Here is a 14408-nt window from a genome sequence, read left to right as displayed (position 1 = left end):
CTCTTAATTTTTCTGTGATTTGGAACACAGAGGTTTTCTCCTATAGAATTTAGACTAGAACACAATACTTTGGGCCTCTTTATATGCCTCATATGCAAAACAAAGAGGGGCACTCTAGTATTTGTTAAAAACAAACTATCATGAGCAGTTTTTTGTGGGGTTTTTTTTGGGGTTTTGTGGCCATGTTCTAGAAGAGTTTATTCCTGACATCATAGCCCAAAAAGCCCACAGAAACCTATGGATCCTGGCCATGAAAGCCTTCGACTTCACATCATGAGCAGGTGCTTGCATTTATTTTTCTGAGGAGTGTAAAAAAACAGATATTTTGTTTCTGGTTTTTACCACAACCAAAAGATGTTATTTTCTCCCAGTGAAAAGACACAGCAGCCTTTGTTGTTGTGCACCTTCAAGTCATTTCTGACTTATGAACTTATAGGGATTTTTCACCCTTCTCGCACATTATATATTCCTGAATTTTAAAACTGAAACATTCTTGGCCATTCTGTGTTCTGGATAAAAAGGAGATACAAGCCACATCCATTAAAGGTTTGCAGTGTGATTTTGTTATATTCTATTTGACACGGAACACAATGGAAAAAGCCTGTAAATGACAGAAAGGCATCTGGAAGCAGCAGACATACATATGAAAAAGACATGGAACTGAGATTGGTATATGGCATACATATCAGAAGCTGCTGTTAAACTTTGAACCTAACAATATGCCCTTTACAGGGATGCATCTGGAATAGGGAAGCCTAGGTTTTCAGAGATTAGAAGTAGACAAGAGGTTGGCTCTTGTCACTAGTAAATGTCACTAGTTATCTCAGCCCCCCCTTGAATCTTTTATTTTTTGTATGAGAGAAAACAGCTTGACATGACAAAAGGAGCAAAGAGTTGTCCAATCTCATTAGACAAGGTGCCTCACAGAATGTGTCATACAATTTGCCGGGAATGTCTATGTCTGTACCTTTGTGACTATACAACACGCAGCCCAAATGTCATCAGAGGATTGCTCATAGTGGTCTGGATGTGGTGCCCAAATTTGAATTGGCTGGTCTGCATAAGCCACGACTGTCCCAGACTGGTCTACCAAAGCCGCACGGACGCTTGCTGTGCCAACATCAATTCCAACGTAGTAATTTACTGTTTCCAGGTTCTTGCTTTGCATTTTGAACAAACCTTTGGAAGACAGAGAAAGAGAAAATTGATTTTTAAAAATATTCTTTATTCAGATAAAGGTTGAAGTTACTTGAACCTGACAGCAAGTGTGGCATAGTGGTTTGAGTGTTGGACTGTGACTTTAGAGACCAGAGTTTGATTCCCAGCTTGGTCATGGAAACTGACTGGGTGACCTGGGGCAAGTCACACTCTCTTAGCATCAGAGGAAGGCAATGGCAAACCTCCTCTGAAAAAATCTTGCCAAGAAACCCCATGATAGTGTTACCTTAGGGTTGCTATAAGTTGGAAACAATATGAAGGCACACAAAAAACAAATAAAAAACAAATTCAGCTTATGCTACTATAAGTCACTTTTTTTATCATTGTGGAGGTTACAACTCTCTAATGGCCTCATGTAATGACCAAAATCCCCCCTCCAGGAAAAAAAACCTCACAATTTATCTGTAGAAACCCCCTCTCCTTGGTCATTTGGGGGTGAAACAGATCACCCCTTTGCACTGCCATTTGGGCAGCTTCAGAGCACTGATGATTCATGCTCTGAAGCCACCTGGAAGCCAGCTATTTGCCGCCCAGCTGGCATATATTTGCTGCATGCCACCAGAGCACCAGAAAACCAGCTTCCATCTGCAGCAGTGCAGAAAAGCCAGCTTTTTGCTGGTGCAAAAAGGAATCATTGATGTTTATCACACTATACTCTTAAAGTGCTACTATTCCACTTTGACTGCTCTAGCTGCCTCCTGTTGCATTCTGGTATTGGCAGTTTTAAGGAGGGGTATTTAGAATTCTCAGGGAGAGAAGTTCTCTGCCTGAGAATTCTAAATACCCCTCCTTAAAACTGCAAATCCCAGAATGCAACAGGAGGCAGCTAGAGGAGTCAAAGTGGAATAGTAGCACTTTAAGAGTATAGTGTGATAAACATCACTATTTGCCGCTTCTTTTTGGGCTGGCAAAAAGGTGGATTGGGGCCATGGTGTGTGGTCTGTTCCCCCCCCCCCCTTCCCGTGACTAATGAAGAGAAAGAAGCATTAGAGAGAAACATCTTCTCTCTAGCATCTAAATGCAGAACAACTGACATCCTCCACTGAGACCTGGAAAACATAAGGACATAGACGTTTCTCCAGTGCTTCCTGCTCTCCACTGAAGACTATATGGCTAAAGAGGAGGAGGTCTCCTGCAGCTAAAACGGAAGAGTTTGGGGGAGTGAGAGCAGAGATACAGCATAGCTCATCATGTCGAACTTTTATACTACATCTCTGAGATACAGACTCTCAGAATTTCATTTAATTCATAAGTCATTTATGATGGTGCAAAGTAAAAACTTCTACCCCAATAAGGTCCTCTTTGATGCGTGACAAAAGTCCTCTATGTCAAAGCAATGGTGTCTCAGTGTTTTGCATTTACACAATCCCCCAACTGTGTTGCATTACACCTACCTAACTCTTCATCTAACAATCTGACATATAAAGATAAATAATTCAATTTATTGATGTCTCCAACAACTCTTGACATAGTTTTTTTTTTCCTGAATAATGGGACCTAAGCAAATTATTTTAAAATATTATACCTTCATTTATTATTCCTTGGCATAACTTCTAAGAAGGGCTTTCTGAGTTGTCCAAAGCAAAATACTTCTGTAACTCAATCCAGTTTTCTTACAAAAACATTGTTTGATGCTAAAAGAATTATTACAATATAATACATCTGGGATTTCACCTACATGACATCTGGATCAACCCACAACACTGAAATCTCCAGTTTGGTTCCCGCCCATGTCATAGAACTGAAGTCCCAATATAATTCTGCTAGAGGATACATTGTCAACAGATTTATACCAGAAAATGTAAATGTTTGAAAGAATACTACCAGAAGTCAAATAAAGGCAAACTGACTAAGGCTACATCCACACTGCAGAAATAATCCAGTTTCACACTACTTTAACTGCCGTAGCTAAAAAACTATAGCATTCTGGTAATTGTAGTTTGTTGTGACACCAGAGCTCTCTGAAAGAGAAAGCTAAATGTCTCACAAAACTACAAACCCCAGAATTCCATAACATGACAGATAATGCAGTATCAAACTGGATTATTTCTGCTGTACGGATGCAGCCTGAAAGAACAAGAGAACTCAGGACTCTAATCTATATGGCAACAGGATGAACTGCAATAATAATAATAATAATAATAATAATAATAATAATAATAATAATAATAATATATTTATACCTTGCTTTTCAGCCAAAAGGCTATCAGAGTGTCTTACTTTTTTTTTTAAATTAGACATTTCCCTGCTCTCACATTTACAATCTAAAAAGACAAGACACAAATGGAGAAGGGAATGGCAGTGAGGAAAGGGAAAAGTGGCCAAATGCATAAGTGTCCAGATCTCCATATAGGTTGAGTCTTCCTTATCCAAAAATGCTTGGGAACAGAAGTGTTTTAGATTTCTGAGTTTTTCAAATTTAGGAATATTTACATATACATAGGAGATATCTTTGAGATAGGACCCAAGTGTAAAAATGAAATGCATTTATGTTTTGTAAACACCTTATATACATATCCTGAAGGTACCAGTAATTTTATACACAATATTTTTAATAATTTTGTGCATGAAAATAAGTTTGTATACATTAAACCATAAGAAAGCAAAGGTTTCACTATCTCATCTACCATGTGGACAATTGTGGATTTTGGAATATTTTGGATTTTGAAATTCCAGAGAAGGGATACTCAACCTGCACTAGCAAAATTTCACAATCACAACTACATTTAGACACAGAAAGCACTGACATAACTAGCAGGAGAATAAAACCCTAGGATTATTTAGTTTTTGAAATGAATTGCAGAAAAATCTATCAGCAGAATATGCATATAGACTGTAAAATTCAAATACAGTAAGTCCATCTCACATTGCTGACAGTGCAAATCAGAGAAACACAATATTTGGAGTAAGACAGTTAGTTAAAAAAAACACCAACATTAATCTCCAAGGAGAGTATTTAGAAACACGGGCAACAATAGCTGCTTCCTTTATGAATATCCAAAAGGACTGAAGTGTTTTCCAAATTAGTATTAGTGATCAAAGGTCCACAGTGCATAATAAATATTTGGATAGCCCATTGAACAACAATTTGCAGAAATGTTACTCAACTGTACTCATGGGAATCTCCATGCTTCCCTTTTTAGTCTTGAACAAATGTGCCAGTTTTCTCCCCCTGAGACAATGATGAAAGAAGCAAACTGCAGTAATGTATGAAAAGGATTTACATTTTTAGAAAACACCCTGCATGCTATTTAAACTGAACAAAAGAATCCACATGGCTGTAAAAACACAACCAAAGAAGCAATTAATTTACTTTGGAACTGTGCAAGGCTAAAATGAACCTGGCTCTCTCCTGGGATAGTTACCAGATATTTGTCTCCCTTCGTTTTCATCAGACGTATAACAAGACCAACATGTAGTAAAACAATAGGCTACACCTGACACATCAATTTGTCTATAGAGTTTCTCCTGCAATCTACATGTTGCTGGGGAGTGTTCGAGAGCACCAGTCTAATTTTACTGTCATGATGTGGGCACAGACATTAACCCTAGAATTCCATCCAAACACCCACTAGCAGTGCATTGCAATAAAAGAGTTTGTTAATAAAAATAAATAATAATAAAATTTTTATTTATATTTTCCCACCTCTCCCTGGTGGATCGAGGCAGGATTACAAGCCAATATAAAAATACAGACAAAAATCCCCAAAATAAAATACATAAATAGTTCACAATTAAAAACGAAGCATCAAAAGTGGCAGTGTGATGGGAAAACTCCAATCCTAATCAAGGAGATGGAACAATGTTACTTATACGAGGATGGGTGGATAAGCTTGCCAGAAGAGATCCGTCTTAACTGCCCTCTTGAAAGCCTCCAAGGAGGTAGTGAGACGGATCTCTTCCGGGAGATTGTTCCACAATTTTTTAAATAAACTTTTATTGTTAAAATATATCACAAAACCAAAAACAAATAAACATTACACTCAAACATGTACATAAACATTTTCATATACATATTACATATATTACACTTCCACACATTATCACACTTTCCTTTTTATACATACTGGTCAGAAGAGTAGAAGAAGAAAAAAAACCCAGTCCGGGAGATTGTGCCACAATTTTGGAGCGGCTGCGATATATGCTCTTTGGGAAATTGAAGGTAGTCTGGTAATTTGTGATTCCAGCAAATTTTTCCCAGATGTCCTGAGAGTGCGGGGCGGATTATGTAGGGAGAGGCATTCCCACAAGTAACTTGGGCCCAAGCCATGTAGGGCTTTAAAGGTAATAACCAACACCTTGTATTGTGCCTGGAAGCTAATCAGCAGCCAGTGAAGATCTTTTAGGATAGGTGTTATATGGTCAAATCTTGAAGAAATGGTGACCAGTCTGGCTGCCATATTTTGAACTAATTGAAACTTCTGAACTTGGTACAAGGGTAGCCCCATGTACAGCGCATTACAGAAATCAAGACGAGAGATTACCAGTGCAAGTACCACTGCTTCAAGGTCCTTTCGGTCTAGGTAGGGAAGCAGTTGACATATCAACCGAAGTTGGTACCAAGCACTCCTGGTCGTCGCATCAACTTAAGTTGACAACTGTAGGGATGGATCCAGGAGTACTCCCAAACTGCAAACTTCATCCTTTAGGGGAAGTGTGACCCCATCCAGAACAGGTTGACAAATTTTCTTCCCCAGACTAGGGGTGCCTATTGTGAGTACCTCCGTTTTCTCTGGATTCAGCTTGTTTTCCCTCATCCAGCCCATTACCAACTCAAGACAGGCATTCAGAGGAGAGATGCCATCTTTAGTCACTGCAGTAGTTGGAGACATAGAGAAACATATTTGGGTATCATCAGCATACTGATAACACCACACCCCATGTCTCCGGATTATCTTTCCCAGCAGCTTCATGTAAATGTTGAACAGCATGGATGATAGGATGGTGCCCTGGGGGACGCCAGATGCCAGCTTTCTTTCAGAAGAGTAGCTGTCCCCCAGCATCACCATCTGGAATCTGCCCAAGAGGTAGGACTGGAACCACTGAAGTGCAGTGCCCCCAATACCTAACTTCCTCAGGCTTTCCAGAAGGATACCGTGGTCTATGGTATTGAATGCCGCTGAGTACCAACAGGGTCATATTTCCCCTATCAATACCCCTACAGAGAAATCCACTCAGTACAATAGGTTTGCCTTTCCTAACCTTCTCACTGCAGATTCCCAATAAGCTTCCCAAAGTTCTCAGGAAAAGCGTTCAGAAATCACCAAAGTTAAAGCCTATTCCATCTTTGCATAACTGGAACATAACATATTTCATGGGACAATTTATTTCAAGTAAGAGGTACAGATGCATGTGTCATTTAAACAGCATACCTCCAAAGTTACCTGAAGCAGCTTTATTTTGGTCTGTCTGTTCAAGCCCTTTGACACTTAAACACATGCCTATCCCATCAGGAAAAAGATGGGATCAGGCACGTGCTTTTGTTGTAGTTGTTAGCAGCCTTTGAGCAGAACCTTACCATGCTGCAAATGTTGGTGTAGAATTTCTGGATACAGATTTGATTAATATGTTTTCTCTGGGAATCTCTAAAGGTCCTTCATCATGACTCTATGACCAACATTCACCAGAAGCTGCACTGAAAGAGCTAGAAATTCCTAGAGAGAACACTTCCCTAGGCATTTTTAGGTCCTCCAGCACAATTGTATGGTCCTTTTCTGGTGGGTGTTCACCATAGGGTTGCATTGTAGGACCTAGAGATTCCTAGAGAGATGTTCCTTTGGGTAAAAAAAAAGTGGGTTTTTTTTTTTTCATTTTTGATTTTTCCACTTTCATAGGAGTCTTGTGCCTCTTAATAAGACTCATCTTTGACATGTAAATGCATGTCTATCCCATTGGGGAAAAATGGGACAAAGCGCGTGCGATAATCTCCAAAGGTTCTGTTAAAATATTAAATTGCTGTTAAGTACAGACTCGCAACATGTGTCTTGCAACAACAGCATTCTTAGCACATGACATTCCAAAGATCAAGATCTGAGTCCAGAAAGCATATGCAAAGAACATGTTTGTGGTGGATAGTACAATCCTACACATCTACACAGAAGTAAGTTCCACTGAATTCAATGGAACTTTCTCCTTATATGTCCAGGACTGTAGGCAGTCTTTTATTTTTGTGATGCTTACAAAAGAAGGAAACCAAGAAGGCATTATGTTGGATCTAACAGTCTTGAGTATGAAATGAGCTAAATAGGCATGTTGGCTATACAAAAAGTGAAGAGTAATTAAAACCAGCATAGCTCAGTATAAGTGAACTACTGCCAAAGAGAGATGTATATGCATTTCACATGTGACTGAACTTTGTTTCCCGATAATTTCTTGTTTATAGCACTTTACACATCTGCACACACAGTATGTGTGTGTTCCATTTTTGTTTTAATTACCTAGCATCAAAATAGGGAAAAATCACAACCTTTCCAGTAATACCAGCTTTAGGATAAAGTTAGTTAATAATCAGGCATAACACATAGTATTTCATAGACAGCAATGTCTTGGGAGCAAATCTCCTGGAACTTTGTTTAGTGTGTTCTCATTTGCATGAATGGAAGATTATGTGACCAAACAAACAAACAAACAAACCAGAAAGACTTTTTTCAGTGTTGCTGTTTTCAAAGCTGTTTAAATTGAGAAGCATTATTTTGTTGTATCCATACAGTGGATACATTATATTTTCAAGGCAACATGAAGGCATAGGAGAACAATGGGTCATAAAATGGGTGTATTTAACCCACTGTCTCAAATATAAGATTCCCACCCTTCTTTTTCCTACATTCCAACTTTGCTCCACAGTTATTTATTTCTGAATGAAGGGATATAAAACAAAAAGCAACACTCATTAGCTACATTAGTAAACCAAAATAGATAGAAAACAAGGAGAAAAAATACAAGTGAAAATGCAACCAAACAAAGTAGAAAGTCAAGCAAACATTACAGAGATTTAAGCCTCTCTCATCCATTCAAAATATCTAGGGACATTTAAAAACGTTTTTGGGCTGAAATTCTATGCAGTCCTACTGGGAAATAAAGATCACTTAATTCAGTGTGATTTACTTCTGAGGAAACATGCATAGGATTGCACTGTTATATATTTCTAGTACAAAATAGTTACCAAATTTTTCAACACATGGAATGAAGAAAAATATGCAGATGAACTTCAAATCCTAGACAGCGATGTGGAAGCCGTAATAAGAGATATTGGGAAGAACATGTCACCAGGAACAGATAATATTCAACAGAACTGTTATAATCCACACAGACAGAATCAACTGTAGTGAAAAGTAAAAAATGGAAAACAAAAAGGTGTCCAAGAGAATGGAAATGATCAATATACATATCCATCCACAAAAAGGAGACACAAAAGACTGCAGCAACTATAGAACTGCAGCATTAATATCCCATGCAAGCAAAATTATGAACAAAATTCTGGATCATAGACTACAATCATATATGGAGAGAGAAATTCCAGAGATGCAATCATAGTTCAGAAAAGGCAGAGGCACTAGGGTTCATACTGCAAACATACGATGGTTAATGCAGTGAACCCAGGAATTCTAGTATAAATCACCAAGTACTTTATATACTATAGCAAAGCCTTTGACTACATAGATCATGAAAAGCTATAGGACACTCTTAAAAGCATGGGATTGCCACCATATTTTATAGTGCTAATGAGAAATCTGTATATGGAAATCTGGAATATGGAGAAACGGAATGGTTACCAATTGACAAAGAGGTCAGGCAAGGCTGTATTCCATCAACCTACTTGTTCAACTTTAATGCAGAAAATATATTTAGAGCAGGTTTTATGCAACATTGCTTGTATATATGTTAAAATAATTTAATAAAGATTTAAAAAAAACCGAAGAGCAGGTTTGGACTCAGAAGAAAGAGGAGTAAAGATAGGAGGAAGGAATGTCAACAATCTAAAATCCTGACTCCATTCTACAAATGTACTACATGATAGACTTGAAACGTTTACTAAGGAAGGTCCAGAAAGAAAGTGCAAAGGCAGGCTTACTGCTGAATATAAAGAAAACAAAAATGATGACAACAGACAATCTACATAAATTCAACCTAGATAATAAGCAAATCAAATCAGTGAAAAACTTTCTGTACCTTGGATAAAGCTTTGATCAGAAAGGAGACTGCAGTCAAGAACGCAGGAAAAGATGAGGAATGGGAAGGGCAGTGATGAAAGAACTAGACAAGATATACAACTGAGCACTAAAGTTACAATCACCCAACCCATTGGTATCCCCCATCACCATGTACAGATGTGAGACCTGGACAGTGAAGAAAGCCAACAGAAAGAAAATAAATTCATTTGAGATGTGGTGCTGGACAGCCAAAAAGACAAATAAATGGGTCCTAGAACAGATTAGACCTGAACTCTCCCCTGGAAGCAAAGATGACAAAACTGAGGCTATCATACTTTGGGCACATCACATGAAGGCATGATTCATTAGAAAAGACAATAATGCTATAAAAGATAGAGGGAAGCAGAAAAAGAGGAAGGCCACATGCCAGATGATTAGGTTCAATCGGAGAGATCATGGGCCTGAGCCTACTGGACCTAAGCAGAGCAGTTGAGGGTAAGGGAAGTTGGAGATGTCTTACCCATAGGGTCGCCATGAGTTGAATCCAACTTGAGGGCAGTTAACAACAAACAACAATTGTTCCCATACACAACACTTCTATAAAAACTGAGTTGATGACATGCATCAATTTAGAGAGCTTTACATAAGAAAAACTGTCAAAAGGAAGAACAGTCTACACCTTCCTTGATTTCCGGAGGCAACTAGAAGGTGGCATATCCTTTATGATTGGATTAGATTCACATTTCTTTTCTTTTTAATATATACTTTGTGTGTGTGTGTGTGTATGTGTGTGTGCGGACACACATATATAATTTAGAATAGGTAGATACAAATCAAATTCATGCTACTTTTCAGTCCCCATTCAGAACATGTGCAAGTCCATCAGCTGGTGTAGTGGTTTGAGCCAACACCTGCTATAGTCTACTCTAGAGTAGACTATGCATTTAGAGACCAGAGGTCAAATCCTCATTCAGCCATGGAAACCCAATAGGTAACCTTAGGTAAGTTACACTCTCTCAACCTCAGAGGGAGGCAAAGACAAACACTCCTCTGAACAAATCTTTCCAAGAAATCCCTATGATAGGGTAACCACAAGCTCATTATAAGTCAGAAATTAGTTGAAGGTACTCAATAACAACCATAAACAAGGAGGTTTCTCTTGAGCAAAATCATCATGACATATCTATACATATTTACAGGTATCACTGAGCTGTAAGTATCTAAATATACAGTGACATAATTCTGGATGCTTAAAACAGGCCTAAGAGAAAAAGCCTAATATTAATGTACCAAAAACACACTTCAGTCATTTGAGTACTATAACATTAAAAAAAATCCCTGTTTTGATAGTCATTTTGTAGGGCTTGCCGATATCACATAAAGTTGCATTCCTTCATTATAACATGGCATGTTAATGACCAACAGAGTTACATTTGGCAAATGCCTTTAGTACCTAACTGAGTTCAGACACATGAATTTTTTCACTTTACACTCAAGAACTTTCTTGTGTGGCAAGTGCAACTGAAAAATTATCCTGGACCCAAGGTCATCCCAAGAACTTCATGACCAAACAGGATTGGACCACATCCCTGCCACTTTCCTTACCCAAGGACAAACCTGAAAAACAAAAGCTGTACGTTCATTTGTTTTTGAACTCTAGCTAAGCAGAAATCGCCCTTAGGCACGAGCAAGAAGTTATCATGATAAGCATCATCAAAAATCAAAATCCAAGCAACAAACTGCAAAGTAGTTACATCTGGTAATTCTGAAGTAATGAAAGCAATAAATTATGTAAAATGACATTTGGATTTCTTTCTATAGCTGAACTCTCAAGCATGCATGGACTAATTCAGGCACTCAATAAATAATGCACAAATATCTAAGGTAATCAGTTTGTCAGATTATTTGAACAGAGTTAGAAATGTAAAGACACTTGTTCACATGTTCAGTAGTTTACTTATTTTAGTCAAGGACACCAGTCCTAGAATTTACTTAAAATCTATCATTTGTTGATACTCATTCATGGGATGACTAAGAATTTGAAACAAAGTTGAAACAGAATTAACTATCCATGTGAAGATCAAGGGCTCCTGACTCAACATCTAAAATAAAATTTGATGGGTGAACAATTCAATAAGATAGATAATTGCATGTGAATGACACAGAATAGTTACATCAAGAGATTGAGACAGAAATACAGGAAAATCTTTTGTTCAGGTGAAAGGAAATCCACAACTGTTTCATGCACAACACCAATCAGGTTTTGATTTCTTTTGCATTTCTTTCTTCCTAATTCAAAAGCCTAATTTGCATGCAAACATCTGGCAGAATTATTGGGTCAACTACATTCATTCCCCTCTTCTAAGTCTAGCTTGCAAGAGGGATAGAGTTATAAGACTCTTTCCTCTCCTATCTACTTCTTCTCCAGCCCATCCCCATGTATCCCCATATCACCATTATAATCTACCTTTGCTTATTCTGTATCTCAAAAAGGGAAGGAAATCTGTAATTTAAAGATCAGTGTTAACTACAATCATTATTCAAATCTGGATGTCAGTCTCTCGTGGGACCACAAGGTACAGAACACAAACACAAAGAAATAAGTAGTTAAAATATGTGAAGTTGAAGGCTTTCATGGCCGGCATCTATAGTTTTTGTGGGTTTTTGGGCTATGTGGCTATGTTCTTGAAAAGTTTATTCCTGACGTTTCACCAGCATCTTCTCTGAAGATGCAGGCCACAGATGCTGCCGAAATGTCAGGAATAAACTCTTCTAGAACATGGGCATGGTACAGACCGCCATAAAGCGGTGTACTTACGCCAATACTAGGATTAGGGAGCGCACACCATCCATATGCTCCCTAACCCTAGTATGGGAGCGCTCTGGCATCATGGCGACCTTCTATCTACACGGTGGCCACCATGATGCCAGCGCCACCGCCAAGCGCCCACACGTGGCACACAGGAAATGGCATCATAACAGCGCCACTTCCTGGTTGTTGTGCTGCAACAAAGGAGGTGCTCTAGGCAGCTCCTTTTTGTTGCAGCACTGCAAGCTTCATTCCCGTGCACCTGTCAGGGTGTCCTGGGGCATGAAGCCCCAAGGACACCCCTTTTCGGGACCATGGAGAAGCGGCATTTTGCTTCTCCATGGACCCTAAAAGTGCTGGATTGGAGATTCTGTGCTGCTACTGAAGCTGCCCTGGCCCCAATCTGGCGAGGAAAGGGGTGGTCTGTACTGCACCATGGTCACATAGCCTGAAAAACCCACAAAAAACTATAGTTTATGGCTTAAGTTCCGAGAAAGTGCATTCTCTCTCTCTCTCTCTCTCTCTCTCTCATACACACACATACACATCTCTTTTTTACATATTTGCATATGCATTTGTAAATACATATACACAGGAAAATGCATGTTTTTGTGTGAGCGAGAGAATACATTAGCATGTGTAAATGAAATAAAGGATGAAAGAGCATGACTGAGTGTGTATATATTCATGAACACTCACTTGTGTCAGTGTGGCTGTGTGTGAGACAGTATGTGTAAAATTTACACATGTGTTAAGTACTGAATTTATTTAAATAAAGCTGTTCTAATTTGGACAATGTTATTGCCTTATAAAATGTTAAAATGTGAATATATATAGGAAGGTACAAATGAAATACAAACTAAACAAACAAAATATTTTTATTCATATACTACGGCGGGGCAGGTGCAACATCCACATATAAAGGAGGTCACAAGGGTAAAACATTTGAGACCCACTGGTGCATGCAATCACAATATAAATCCATTTTTTCTTAATGCCAATAAAAAGGCCCTACTTCCATCAGATGAACAGCAGATGCCATTCCAGAATGAACTTAATGTGCAGTCCTACATATGTCCTAATATAATGCAATCCTACATGTCACATTTTAAATTGAATTTACTGACATGTATATTTAGGATTGCAGCCTGAATCAGTCACTAAGCAGCAAAGCAACTTGGAACAGCTCATGTTCTAAATCTCTTCTCTTTTTTCTTTGAGTCACAGTTTTGGGGAAAAGGCAGAGTATAAATAAAGATCATCATCATCATCATCATCATCATCATCATCATCATCATCATCATCCCACAAACTATGGATGTAAGGAGAACAATACTATGGGTATTTGTGGGCACATTCACTAAGGAGATTTCACTCACATCAGGATTAATTTAGCCACTCTTCTTCACTGGCAAACTCTCCTACAAAGTTATTCCCTTTCTGCATAGGAGTCTACAAAGTAACAGAATGTCAATATTTGCATACTGGCTGTAAGCCAATGTGTTTCCCAGCAAACCCATCCTATCAAACCAATACCTAAGCCAAGTGTCTATAATTATTTGTGGCAGAGATTGGAAAACCTAGGCCAACAGTAAATTCACCAATTAAATCAATTTTTAAACACATGCTGTAAACCATGCTTTTGCAGACATTTTTAGCCCTGTGGTGTTTCAGCAACTGTTTTATGAAGTTTCGTGGACAGTGTTTGTTCACCCTTGAATCATAAATGTAAATAAGGACTGCCGTAAGTAACTTGTCATTTTAAACTTAATCATTTATTTAGATGTTAGATAAATCTGCAATTCTAAACTACTTCTAAAAGTTCCTGTCACATCTGTTTACAAGTAACCAAAGGCTATAACACCATGCCAGTTTATTTCTTCTTAACCACATAACTCTTAATTTTGTTTCTTTATAATATTTATATACTGGCCCAATAACCAACCTTTTGGGGTAATTCATAGTAAAAAAACACCCATTAAAACCATACAAATATTCTGCTTTACAACAGAACAAGGTTTCTACCTGGCACCATAAATACTATATGGGAGGCCTCTGGAGAGCTTCTTGGGGAGGGCATTCCAAAACTGGGTGCCAACAGTCAAAAGTTCTCAAAGGTCTAGCAAAACAAAAAGGTCTTCACGTGTCTAAGAAAGGACTGCAAGGAAGATGCCAATGTAGCCTCTCTAGGAAAGAAATTATGGAGTCTGGGGGTAGCCATCAAGAAAGTG

At 38.3% G+C, this 14408-nt stretch overlaps 1 protein-coding gene across 1 annotated transcript in view; it reads right to left on the bottom strand.

The window, feature by feature from the left end:
* The window catches only part of FGGY (FGGY carbohydrate kinase domain containing), a 212410-nt gene that overhangs the window by 195772 nt on the left and 2230 nt on the right, over positions 1-14408 (bottom strand). Inside the window, exon 2 of the mRNA XM_089515273.1 lies at positions 968-1179. Within this exon, the coding sequence (XP_089371399.1) occupies positions 968-1168 (201 nt within the window). The 5' untranslated portion in view covers positions 1169-1179. The remainder of the gene's footprint in view (positions 1-967; positions 1180-14408) is intronic.

The sequence above is a fragment of the Sceloporus occidentalis genome, unplaced genomic scaffold, assembly GCF_023333645.1.
Source record: "Sceloporus occidentalis isolate IW3139 unplaced genomic scaffold, rSceOcc1.0.p SCAF_3, whole genome shotgun sequence".
NCBI lineage: Eukaryota > Metazoa > Chordata > Lepidosauria > Squamata > Phrynosomatidae > Sceloporus > Sceloporus occidentalis.
This window is presented reverse-complemented; position numbering and strand designations above follow the sequence as displayed.